This window comes from Euprymna scolopes, chromosome 19 (assembly GCF_053919585.1).
Source record: "Euprymna scolopes isolate OS-2025 chromosome 19, ASM5391958v1, whole genome shotgun sequence".
Classification (NCBI taxonomy): domain Eukaryota; kingdom Metazoa; phylum Mollusca; class Cephalopoda; order Sepiida; family Sepiolidae; genus Euprymna; species Euprymna scolopes.
Window position 1 is genome coordinate 79,670,205 of NC_136500.1, and position 14,329 is coordinate 79,684,533.

The 14,329-nt window shown below is 30.5% G+C and overlaps 1 protein-coding gene across 2 annotated transcripts in view; it reads right to left on the reverse strand.

Moving 5' to 3' along the window:
- Nucleotides 1-14,329, reverse strand: part of LOC145239778 (gelsolin-like protein 2) — a 96,062-nt gene that overhangs the window by 14,533 nt on the left and 67,200 nt on the right. Inside the window, exons 6-10 of one of the 2 annotated variants that reach the window (XM_080103252.1) lie at nucleotides 10,960-11,087; nucleotides 6,427-6,535; nucleotides 5,359-5,466; nucleotides 2,338-2,421; nucleotides 1,201-1,319 (exon numbers count right to left, since the gene is read on the reverse strand). In XM_080103252.1, coding sequence (XP_079959378.1) covers nucleotides 1,201-1,319; nucleotides 2,338-2,421; nucleotides 5,359-5,466; nucleotides 6,427-6,535; nucleotides 10,960-11,087 — 548 coding nt within the window. Of the gene's footprint in view, nucleotides 1-1,200; nucleotides 1,323-2,337; nucleotides 2,422-5,358; nucleotides 5,467-6,426; nucleotides 6,536-10,959; nucleotides 11,088-14,329 lie in introns of both variants that reach the window. The other variant, XM_080103251.1, reaches the window with a different exon arrangement.

Consider the following 14,329-nt stretch of genomic DNA (forward strand, 5'->3'; position numbering starts at 1 on the left):
AATTGTGAAATAAAGCGAAATCACTATATTGTGCTTACTAAAAAAAAAAGAGAAAGAAAAATTGACAAGGGAGATAATTAAGTTCTATTGCTTGCGTCACGTGACAAACGTAATTCAAAATGCGGGAAAATTATATTCCCCGTATAAGCTTTATCGAAAACTATTTTTCATGAATAATTATTTTTCTACCTTATTGTTTTCCGTATTTTTTGGATATGTTACTATTTGTGACATTGCAATTGCGTAGATATCATTTGTCGGAAATTTATCTTGTTTCCAGATAAATTCGACACGAAAGTAACTAGCCTGAAAAAAAATAAAAGCATGAAATAAAAAGGGGGGGGGATAAAGCATGAAATATAAAGGTCTTGTTTCAAAACGAAACATTTTATTTACAATAAAATTAGTTGCACGTTTTTCCCTTTGCGGGCATTAAATTCAAAGAACGCCAAAGTAACATATAATGAAAAAAATAACACTGGTTCTTATAATGAAGATGTCATATCCAGGAATGAATACAATATTATGATTCAAAATAATAGTTCCTAATCACACTCTCATATGTAATAAATTTTAGGAGCATACTCACAAATTGAAAGCCAGTCAGGCATGTGCCGTTTTCTTTTTTTATCTCGATTTAAAGTCCTTTTAAATCATTATACTCCTTCCAATTATGTGCAGACCGTAGCCACGTGATATAAGGTCTTTTTTAAAAATTACACTCCTTCCAAATACGTGCAGACCGTAACCACGTAGATAGTTTTCAGAAGCATGCCTCGTCACATGTCCGGGGTATTCTTGCCGGGTTCTCTTCTTTGAAGGAAGCTCGTCAAAATTCCATTTTAAGCGCCGGGCAATGAAACGAGCGTCCAATCTCCCCGTCGGCGGAATTTCAAAAGAGAGCGAAATTCGCGCTGGGCTCATGACGTCATCAAGGAGCTAGCATTTCCTTTTTCTCCAAATTAAAGGGAGTTTCGTACAAACCCAAAATATACGAAACTAAGAACCATAAAAGATACGAAATCCAAAAAAAAAATATAAGAACCAGAACACAAGAAATGTAAACAGGTGGGATGCACTATTATTGGTACAAAAGAATTCCAACACAATTGTTTCACTTGAAATTCAATATTTCGAGTTTTGAGTTTCGTTCGTTCAATATAGAAGCACTCATTTTTTTTTCTCTGTCTTTCCACTTACTTAAAAAGCTTCTTTGTCCGAGGAATGTCCATTTGGGAGTCATCGATATCATCATCATTGTCGTCGTCATCTTCATCGCCATCATTTTCTCGACATTTCGTCAAATACATATCAATAGTCTTCTGGGGAAAATCACAAAAAAGAAAAAAGGTTAATTAGCATTTTTGGCTTCTTTTTTATAATTTTTTTTGCTTAATTGCTTATGTACTTTCTTTTAGCCTCTCTTTCATTCAATCATCCTACTACTTTCTACTTCTTCACTATTTCTTCTTTCTTTTCTCTCTCTTCCCCCCCCCCTCTCTCTCACACACTTTCTTTATAAAATCATATATCAGGTTTGTTTATTTTATGGTATATGAACCACCTGTGAATTATTGGTGTATGTTTAGAACAAGAACGAAAATTAAAAGCTGCACAATTGAATTAAAAACAAAAAACAAAAAGACAAACAAAAAATGCAGTGTTATCTACTTAATTGTCATATAATTAGTAACATGCTACTGCATTATTACATGAAACATGTATTTTCACGATCTATTGATCCACTATTATTGTAACTTAGACTTATATATATATAGTTTTATATTGTGACTCAAAATGGCTGCCAGAACAAATATACGACTATAACCCTTATCCCTGAGTGGCTTCCGGGCCTTGATAAGTGGTGACCTCTGTGTAAAAAAAAAAAAGAGTCTTCTATGAATTTTTTTTTCTATTTTCTTTTTCTGACATTATATTGTCATCATGCATTTTTTCTTTCTAAGAAAGGGATTTCTATTTTTTCTGAAGAGTATATGCAAGAAAAGAGTCGGTATTGACATAATCATAACCAATTGTTTCTGCATAACGGATATATACCCAAGAGTCAAAAGAAAGCCCTACTTGTCAGTCATGAAAGGAGTGGGCCATGACATATACGTTTGTTCACATTGGCGTCTCGGCTGGAACAGCTAGTTAGAAATGAGAAAAGGTGAACATACGCAGAAGTGTTTGAATTGCTTAATATACTTATACGCAAGTTTTAACATGCCTGTTTTAGCTGACGAAACTACATTCTAATGATTAAAGACACAGAATAAAGCAGGCATATAAGGTAGAGAAAATAATCAGTTGAGCGGGAACAAGGTTGATACTCACACTATCATCGTCATCTTCATCGATGACTTCCGATGAAGATTTCCCAGATCGTTCGCCCTTTATTGACTGACAATACATACTGGCCTGAAAGATAAATTTATTAGTTTTATTATCATTTAAAGTTTATGTACATCAAATAATTTATAAGCTGTTTCCAGTTCTCCTAAGCACTAACTAAGTCTAAGACTATTAAACTAGCAGTGACATATACATATATTTGTGGACGGATTATATGTAGGTGTGTAGAAATAATGCTAGAAACGGTATTTTTCGATTTTTTTTTTTTTTTAAATTTCAGCTAGTATAAATATATATGTGTGTATTTAGGTAGCATTTTCCATTTAAGCAAACATTGTTTAAAAGAACAGATTATCTGCTTTTTAAAATTTTTTTTTATGTTTTTAACACAAAACAGATCATTATAGAAATCAAAAAATTAAAAAAGTATAATTAAGCAGTCATTTGTGTTAATTTTAACACTTTTTTCTCATATATATATATATATATATATATATCTTCTCTTCTCTATATAAATAAAATGAACTCATTCTTTCCCGCTTGATTTTGACCTTAATAGGATTAAAAATCAAGATAATTCATGCAAATATAATATGCACAAACGGCAGAACAATATCTGAGGTGTGTTATAGGCTTATTATTTCTCAAATTCCTCGATAATCTTAGATTTCTATACTTTTTCTGCTGAGAAGTCACGGCCAAAATCGGTTAAGATCAATGGAAGTGGTAAAATATTTTCTCTCTTATAAATTCCTCCTCCCCCTGCCACCACTTAACACCGTTTGGGGATCGTTCACAAGGAACAGTTGAGAAGAGAACACCGGTTTGGCTTCGTAGTTCTTTCATGTGAAGTTATTTAAAATCACTAAACTAAGCTGCAGTGCTCTGTGGCGTAGTGGTTAGCGTGCTGGACAATTCACATTATATTTTCACGTTCGCGCCGACCTACCGTAGTCGTTTTTTTTTTTTTTTTTCCTAAACAACTGGAATGGACTTTTCTTGGTGGCCAAACTGTTAACGTTGCAGATGTTTTTTTGTTTTTTGTTTTTCACACTTTATTTTCCCACTTTTACTCATGACTCCGGGTTTGTATCCTTCCTACTTACCTACCATAACATTTTTTAAACCCCCCCCCCCGTCCCGGAAACAAACACTCGGGCAACGCCGGGTACCCCCGCTAGTATATATATATATATATATATATATATATATATATATATATATATATATATTATAATTATTATTATTATTATTATTATTTCTGCTAGTTATATATGTGTCTTTTGTGTTAGTTTTATTTTTGTCATGGTGTCTACATTTTTTATTGTTTATTTTGTTGTTGTTTACATTGTTTTTATTTAATATTTTGTTATTATGTGCTTTAATTATCATCTCTAAATTTTAGCAGCAGTGGTAGGATAACTTTAGGGTATTTTTATCGAAAATTTTGTGTAAGATGTTGGTTGCGAGAAAGTGCTTTTCGATAAGATCTAGAAATTTCTTGCCAAGTTTTGTTTTTAACATTTGATTGTATGGGGCCGTATACCAGATTATATTTCTTTTTCTTCTGGAGGACTGCTCAACAAGAATTCGTTAACATTGGACTTAAAAGCGATCATGTTGTAATCATCTGGGAAGCAGTCCTGTGGTACTGTGTTCCACAGTCGAGTAGTTCTAGAGAAACTTACTTTGCTCATGGAAGTTCTGCTTAGTTTTTGATGCACAGAGGGTAAAAATGTTGGGCCTGAATCGATCTGTGAGGTACACCTCCATACATTTTTTGTATTTGGAGACTTTTTTATGAAACCCTCTTTAATGTGAAAACTTTACACTTTCAAATATTAGAAACAAGTAAAAATGCATTGTCATTTTTGTCCATATTACTTGAACTTTTCAGACTACTGTTCTCATCTGGGGTGATTTTTTTCACAACGTTTCGGTCAATGTAAGCTACGACCTTCTTCAGTTATATCTTGTCGAATTTGGGAATTTTTCTGTCAAACTAAAAAAATCTGCACGGAATTTTGAACAGAATCCTTTATTTTATCCATGGAAGTAGCGTGCTTTTGTTTCATTAGCCATGACTGGATAGCAGTCGTAAGTAATTCTTAATTGTATTTTGAGTGTCGTCTGCACTGATGATCAAACCTGCAACCTCCAGAGGAGTGTGAATTAGTATCGTTTTTATTTTAAAAATTATACATCGTTCGATTTTTGTTTAATTATTGTTTATTTATTACCTAAATTCATAATTCAATTTTTTCAGTATTTGATTGTCTCTATCTCCAAACATACATAATTTTACAAAGATAATTTTTTTTAAAATCAATATTGAATAAAGTTAAGTTTCAATATAAATCGAATCGTGTTCCTTTTTTTTAAAAAATGCAATTTGTTTAAAGTAAATAATAAACGAATTTTAATCATGAAAATACATAAGACATCAACATGTTTGTTTACAGAATGTTGTTTCGCAGGAAAAAACACAAAAAATTTTCATTTTGAATTAATTTTTATTTATTTATTTTTTTTAAAGTAATATTGAATAGATTCAGTTTCAATATAAATCGTGTTCCGTATTTTTCTCTTTTTCAATAGAATTTAAAAACTTTTTGTAATGCTTTTGTAAAAAAAATCTCATTTATTATCAATATGACCGTTAAACTTGTTTGTGTCGACTTCGGGCATGACGTTTTCCAGTGACTAGGCCTCCTATTTACAAAGGCCACGATGTGGACCAAGAATGGATCTTTGAGGTACGCCTCGATACGTTTTTTATATTTGAGATTTTTAAATTCTGTGATTTAAAGACTTTACTGTTTCAAATATTAGATTGATTTTTTTCAAACAGTAAGAAGCGAACAAATAGGCAATGTCATTTTTGTTTCGGCATAAAATGAAATGTTACATACAAAAATGGGATGTATTTAAGTGACACCAATGGCCAAATAAATTAATAAAATAAAAGGAAATTAGTTTCTAAAAAAGAACATTCTGTCTTACTTTGTTTCTTTCGAACATGTTGCTCTCTTTGCCATTCCATTGTATGATTTGAATTCCCATATCCAGGAGAAACACATCTGTAGTATTCAAATCTTTCGAGATTGGGATCTGAAAATGACATTACTCGCATTAATATAAAAAAGCATACTCATTCATTAGTGTACATACTATGACTATCCATTAGTGTACATAATTATTCAGTAGTGTACATACTATGACTATTATTGTACATAATTATTCATTAGTGTACATACTATGACTATTCATTAGTGTGTATAATTATTCATTAGTTTAAATACTATGACTATTTATTAGTGTACATAATTATTCATTAGTGTACATACTATGACTATTATTGTGCATAATTATTCATTAGTGTAAATACTATGACTATTCATAAGTGTACATACTATGACTATTTATTATTGTGCATAATTATTCATTAGTGTAAATACTATGACTATTCATTAGTGTACATAATTATTCATTAGTGTAAATACTATGACTATTCATTAGTGTACATAATTATTCATTAGTGTAAATACTATGACTATTCATTAGTGTACATAATTATTCATTAGTGTACATACTATGACTATTCATTAGTGTACATAATTATTCATTAGTGTAAATACCATGACTATTCATTAGTGTACATAATTATTCATTAGTGTAAATACTATGACTATTCATTAGTGTACATAATTATTCATTAGTGTAAATACCATGACTATTCATTAGTGTACATAATTATTCATTAGTACAAATACTCATTTTAATGAGTATTTGCATGTCCATTAGGTTTTTCATATTGGAAAGTTATTCCTATACTTTATATGTTATGTTATGCATTAAATTGCCTTTTTTCATTGACAGTTATTTTAGACAATTCCTAAACCTAAATCCATACCATATCTGGTAATCTGAAGATTTAAAAAAAAAAAAATATCCTGTATGTATGTCAGAGTAAAATTACAAATATTGAATTAATCACAAAATAACTAAAAAACATATAATTTTTCCCAACCTGCCATTTTTAATGTAAAATATGCAGATGTAGTCACTTGCCTGTTTAACCGTGATTTTTTTACCAGTTCCATGGAACAATAACAGACGAGGTTTGTATTGCTCAGGAGCGACTTCTTTAAAGCCAGTAGCCACGCCTCCTTTAAGAATCCTAAACACAAATTTAAAGAGGAAATTTAAACGCGATTCTAATTTTATGTCATGCAAACTTGTGTCTGCAATTATTAGTAAAAATAAACATCTGCGCTGTCTTATTTGGACTACTATTCTCATCTTGGTGGATATATTAACAACGTTCGACCAACTGTAACTGTTGAATGAGTATAATTTTGTTGGTTGAGATTAGCAGGAAATAGAGTTCAGTCGGGAGGTCAGCTAATGTACTGAAATGTCAGCTCGACCTCCTGTGTGCTAGAAGCAAATCTGACATTGCATGGTTCTGAGAGAGTAAAGAGGTGGTGCCAGTTCATTTGGCAGCACACACACGTGTGATCTTGTGATATTAGAGATGTCTGGATAAGCTATGATTAAGCAGTAATTATCGACTTTTCTCTGTCTATTTCAACCCCAACTCCACTGGTCAGTGATCAAGAACAGATGATCATAGATGAATAAACCATTTCTTGTCTTCAGCCATTGTATATTTTTTATCCTTATTTTCGAACATGAACGGGCAGAGTTTTCCTCATACTGGGTGATTCATGCCCGAACAAATGGCCGTCAAGTGAAATTATAAACGTTCATGTACTTTAATGAATTGTGATTTGCGTGACTTTCGACCTCCCCTCAGAGGAGAAGTATATATTTAAAATAACATCCAATCTTCTTTAGCTGCATCTATTTAAACTAAAGCAATCTTCATCTGGAACTTGGGAGTCTGGACTGAATTCTGAATGAAACACTTAGAAGGTCGTTTACATTCCATCTGCTATGTTTGGGTAGAAATATCAATTCACCTTACTCTTAATTATTATCATCTGATCTGACTTTCCTCATCACCTAGAAAAGATTGTTAAATGCTTTGAAGGTTCAATCCTTACTATTGTACTATACTGAAGTAGTACTAACTCTTGGTGGGCTGAACTGACTTCCTCCAAAGGAAGAAGTTTCATGGGAGTATGAAATTCACACGCGGTTCCCAGTCGCATGTATATCCCCGTCAGGGAAGATGACAACATCAGGTTTTTAAAGCTGTAGTAGGGAGGTGGTGATGTCCTCCTACATACACTGCATAGTATTTCCGAATGGTCACCCATTTTAGTATTGACCAGACTCAATGTTGCTTAACTTCAGTGATCTAACAAGAACCAGTATGACAACATGATTATGCTGTATCTAATTCTTACTATAGATGATTATAAGCATGAATAACATGAAAAAATGGCACTTCTACCTGGCCATGACTTATGGAATGGTAACAGTCTACCACCATGGATTAATATTCCTAGGTTCGAATACAAGGTTCCCCCAAGTTTAAAAAGACGCACCTGATGAAGGTCGGAGGTTACATCGGCCAAAACATGAAATATAACAACCAAGATGACAATAGTAGTGCAAATAATGTAAAATGAGACTTTTTGTTAAAAATAAATATATAATGTAAATCTCACCTGCCTGTTTAAATGTATGTATGTGTGTATGTATGCCTAAAACTTTCGACACAGGCGACGGATTTTCATGAGATTGGTATCATTTTGAAGCTGGACGTCTCGGACGACAAATATCGAAAACTTGGCCAAAAATATTAATTCCTTCATCTTCAACTGGGCAGTTTTCTACAAGGAGGGGTCGATTTTTTGCAAGCCATTTTTGCAAGTCATCGTATCGGTTGGATTGACTTTGTCTAATTTTAATGTTCCGAACTTCCGATCGTGTCATGGAGTAGAGGTAATATGTCAGATTTTCTTTCACTTTCTTTTCCGCCTTCGCGTCATGGGTTCAAGCCTGCCTCCCTACTACCACATTTTTTTTTTTTGCTCAACACACATCTCCAAACACCCGTTAATGTTTAATGTTAGTCATTTTTTTGTAATTTTATTGTCCTATTTTCATTAATTTGCATAATCATCAATTTTCATTTAAAAAAACAAAATTCCAAAAAGCAAGGTATTTGTCATTTATTGGACTATCCAGTGTCGTGTAATAAATTATTAAAACATCTATCTTATTATCTTTCTCTATATCGTTCTCTCTTTACTTGTCCCACGTTTTTTCTGTCCTTCTCCTCAACCCAAATCGTTCCTCTCTCTCTGGGCATATACATATATAATTCTATATATAAATTCATAGAGGTATGAATTGACATAAGGGAATTAACTCCTTAATTAAAAGAATTGGAATTATTTATCTTTAGTTAGTACATAATTTAGCTAAAAAACAGACCTCCCTGACAAAATCTTTGCCAGTTTAGAATGAGAGAATTAATATTTTTTTTATTAAATTTGAGATATTCATTTGGGGTAAAGCCAATCAAGAAAATAACAATTTTGTGGATGTTTGTTTTATAGATTTTTTTTTTTAACTTTTAGCATGACATACAAACATAAACACAGATAATTAGCATGACATACAAACATAAACACAGATAATATAAAATTTTAGATTTTTCAAATTTTCTAATCCTTTGAAGCAAAGTAGTTAAAGAAATTGACAGGATGATTGACAACTTTGAAAATTTAGAAAAATGTTTATCTAGAAATTAATTTCATTATTTTTAGTGATTTGAAATAATTTTAACCTTGAAATCCGTTGTAAAATAAAAAAAAAAAGAAATCTTAGTTTATTTTTCAAGATAGGAGAGATGAATGATTGTCGAAGACTATCATTCATCACATTCATCTTAACATCCAAATGGTCCACCATTGTTTAAATCAATAATATAACATATTCTTCTGAAATACTATAAATATAGTAGAGCGCAAAGACCCAAACACATCTATTTGTATGTCTAATTTGTGTAACTATTTTTAAACAATGTTTGGTATTATTCATTTATAATTTTATTGCCCTATTTTAATCCTTATATGCAATAGTTTTGTCAATATTAACATGAATTAATTAAGTTGATTTCATAAAAAAGGATCGATTTGCCAAACTTTAAAAAGGTTATGTTCTTTATTTTTAAAGGGAGGTAATTTAAGTAGTAACTCAGTTTTTATAATTCCAATAGATTTATACAATAGATTTATACAATAGATTTATACAATAGATTTATACAATAGATTTATACAATAGATATATACAATAGATTTATACAATAGATTTATACAATAGATATATACAATAGATTTATACAATAGATTTATACAATAGATATATACAATAGATATATACAATAGATATATACAATAGATATATACAATTTAAATTATGCATTTAAAAAGAATACTTAGAGCTATTAATATTTATTGGCTGCTGGATAGAAGGTAGTTTTTTCTTTTTTTTTTTTTTTTGCTTGTTTAACCATAAATTCATTCTTTATATGACCACCATTCAACAATGAAATGGTGAGTGAACAATATTTTTTTGGTTCTGTTTCTTTTTATATGTGCTTTATCAATTTTATTTATTTATCAAAATTTTGGTACTCCAGAATAACACCCAACTAGAAGTCTGCAGAAAACAGTTGTAGGTCAGAATTGGTTCTGGCTATAAAAGACTTCCTGTTTGAGTTACAAATAACTAATCAGGTAGATGTTAAAGAAAATCTGGAAAATCTTGTACAACTTTTTATTCTAAATAATTTGTTTCACAAAAATAAATAGGTGCTTTGATTTTTTTTTTTGAAAAACTTGTATTTTAATCATTTTTTTTTTTTACAAAAATAATCATTCACTAAGATGTTTTGATTTTTTTTTTAAAAGGAATATAATAAAATGTTTTTCTTTTTTATTTGTAAGAATTTACATTTTAAATATTTTTTTTTTCAAAAATAAATATTCAAATACTTGCTTTGACTTTTTTTACTTTCAGAAAAATTTGTATTTTAAATCATTTATTTTTTATAAAAATATTCATTCACCAGGATGTTTTGATAATAAAATATGTTTCTTTTCTATTTGTAATAATTAGTATTTTAAATAATTTCTTAAAAAAAAAAAAACAGAAATTATATTATGGATGAAGTTTAATATGAGGGATCGACTTTACCGTAACACTGTTTTTGCAGACTTTGAGTTGAGTTGGGCCTTCTTCTGGAGAGCCAAAATATTGTTTAATGAGTGATATAATTTGAAAAAAAAAATTGATAGGGTGAGAATATTAGTAAAAGATGGAGACAGGTATCCTAAAGGTAAATAAAAGGGAGATAATTATTACAAAAATCTGCCAAGTGGGATCAATTTACATGAAATTTTATTTGCAAACTCATCTGCTAGAACGTAAGGTATTAAAAAAAAATTGGGTAAGTCTGAATAAAAAAAATTACTAAGCATAGAAAAATAAATTGTGAATGAAATGGAAATATATAGAATTTAAATTAGCAAAAATTTGGGGAAAAAATTAAGTAGAAAAAAAAATTAAAAATATACGCATGTAAAATATGTAACTTTTCAAAAAATTAACTTTTTTACTTACTCTAATCTTTGAAAATAACTAAGAAACAACTTGGATTCGTGTCCTTGGCACTCACGATGCTGCACGGGTATGTCATCCAATAATGTGTCCAATTCCACAGTCTTGTATGCCGCTGTTCCATATTCGTCCTGATTAAATGAAATTCTTTTGATATCATTTTACTCTAAACTAATTTGCAAATGATGAATAGCATTAATGGCACAGAAATAATGACACAGTAATAATGACACAGGTAAAATTGGTACAAGTGAATGAGTGATGAAAAATCGGTACAAAACAAGAACCTAGAGAAGTGGTACCTAACCTTTTTCTTAGATGATCTCAACTAGCATTTAGGTAAAATGCCTTTCAAAATTCATTCAGAATTCATTCAAAAGTATCATAAACAAAATAAACAAATAAATGACACACATATAGTCATCAACAGACAGACTGTTTTGCTATATTATAGTTCTTTAATGCGAACCTACAACCATCTTGTTGATAATCAGCAGTTCTGCCCCTAGGCCATGGGACCGGCACTCATAAATCATATTACTAACGTCATTATATAAACACTGATCGGTACTTTTTAAAGTGCTCCATTTGTTTATTTACAAACAAAGAGCTTTGCATTATTGTAAGTAAGTAGCAGGTGATATAATTTGATGAAAGTGCTCAACCCAAAAAAGAGGACTTATATGTTATATTATTGGTCTCTCAGAAAAAGCTGGGTAACCTAATCATGGGCGATTGGAATGTTTGTGAATCGAAACATGTTGACTTCATTATATATAACACTGTTTTATGCTAATAATTCTCGCAGGTATATATCAACCAAAACGATTAACTAAAATAATCTAACATGGCTAACATGTTTATTAATAGAATGTTGATATTTACCTGCGAGAATTATTATCATAAAACAGCGTTATATAATGGAGCCAAGCACATAATTGGTTCCAAGCAATAACTAAATACTTTAATTCAACGTTTTATGTGAAATGAGAGGTCCACCAATATGAACGCACCTATACTATTATGTGTTTGTTTGCATGTATGCAGTCAGAGAATTTTATCTCTATATGAAAATATATAAATTTATAAAATAGCTCTGCAATTATATAAATGCAACTTTGTCTCTGTGTGTGAGTTCGTTCCTTATAGACTCTGAAACGGCTGAGCAGATTTTCTTTAAAAATTACAAAACTTTAGTGTATAAGTCTAGGAATGATCTTAGTAAAGTTTTGTCTGAGAATACCCCCCCCCCGATAATTACTGATAATCGATAATCAAAACTGTTATTTTAATTTATCTATCATCAGTAAAGCCATTTTTTCCATGTCGTTGTTTAGCAACAATGAGAGAACGATGGGCCATGAAAATTCTACTGTAGGTAAGTTAATATCATGTTTTTTTTTTGTTTTTTGTTTTTTTTTTGCATGATGTGGTCCGTGGGTTCAAACTCCGCTTGTAAATTTCCTAATTGTTTTTTCATTAACTTGAAAATTTACGTCTTTTTTTTTATTTTATTTTAAAAAAATTTTTTTAATTTACTTTTTTTTTTTTTTTTTTTTTTTTTTTGCATGATGTGGTCTGTAGGTTCAAATTCCCGCACATAAATTTCTTAATGTTTTTTTATTTTGTAAACCGGAAAGAAGTTTATATAAAATAATTTTATCAAAGAAACGTAGGTTCTCTAGAGTGCAATGTAGAATAACATATATTTTGGACTAAGTTACTGCATGAAGGTATGTGAAGCTTCCTCCCGGGCGACTTCACGGATTTCGATGATATAAAATATAGAAATGTGAAATATTCGTTGATCATCATTCAATCCCGGGCAACGTCGGGTCTCCCTGTTAGTATATATATATTCGAGTATTAAAGTAGGGATGAATAAAATAGAAGATGATTAAATAAAAACGACTGGTACATGAATCTAAAGATTCTTTAGACCCAAATTCGGCTCAAATGAAGGAATACCAACAATTGAAATAAAGTTTATATAGATATGAAAACCTACATACGTGCATACGCTTAAATGTTTACATCTGTGTTTTAAGGTTTAATTACTATATGTACACGTTAATATAAAGAATGCAACTCCCATGATGCCATCTATATTTAAATCATATGAAAAATAATCGTATGTATGTTACACGTTGTTGATTTGATCATATAGCCGTATGCTTATAAAAGAATAAATTAAGTTTAACAGTAAAATAAGGAGTTAAATAATGCGTCAAAGTAAATGTATTAACACATGAAATAGACAGAAAGTCTACAGTTAAAAACGACCCCCAATGAAAAAAAAAAAAAAAAAAGGGAGCACCCCGGAACCGCTTCAAATCAAGGTACAGATGCTTAAGTCCTAAAACTAGAGTATAGCCATACTCCCCTCCCACTGAGATAACTTGACCAGGTTGAACTGTATTCCCCTTTCTCCCTTTCCCTCCCTTCACCACACCTTTATCCCTTAGCCCCACCTACCCGTTCTCACGAACTACTCTCCCCTCTCCAGGATTTAAGCCACACCCAGATATCTTCTTTTTTTTTTTTTATATACAAAATGAATGAACCTTGATGTTGGCTTCAGTGTCGCTTTTCTTTTCGGTCTGATGAGATGGATCTCTCTAAATTGAGATTCCACTGAAACATGTATGCACATATGTAACCAATAATGTTTGTATAATAAACATTATATATATATATATATATATATATATATATATATATATATATATATATATATATATATATATATATATTCCTGTAGGAATGAAATGTGCACTTGTGTGTAGCTTACTTGCCATAGACATATTTGCATACTACTATATATATATTCTACAAAAAATTAAATTATATTTTGGAATAATTATTTTCACCAGATTTTCACAAAATTAAAAATCAGAATCATTTGAAACTTTTTTTTTTTTTTCAAATTATTCTGACTTATTTTTTTTTTTTTTTTTTAATTTAGGACAGGATTTTTTTTTTTTTTTTTTTTCAAATATTTTATTCAGCTGCATTCATTGGAGGCCAGGGCATGGGCAAAGATGATCTGTTTGGGCTTATTTGCACTCACCCCACCCTTAAGTAAGGATCAATAGGGACATCTTTTATGATTGAAAGGAGAGAGAAAGAAAACATCAAATGTTCTTGTTAATTTCATCCAACCATAACCTTACATTATCTCCTTTGTTATATGTGTCTTAGGATTAAAGATGTTAAACGTTTAAGGTACATGTGCCACGCTCCTTAAACGTCTAAGCTCGCTTAAAATACTGTGAACACTAAAGAAGTTCTCTATGATCGAAACGTCGGCTGTAAGAGACGTTACTAACAATTTAATAATGGGAATATTTTTTTATGCATGTTATTTTTATAA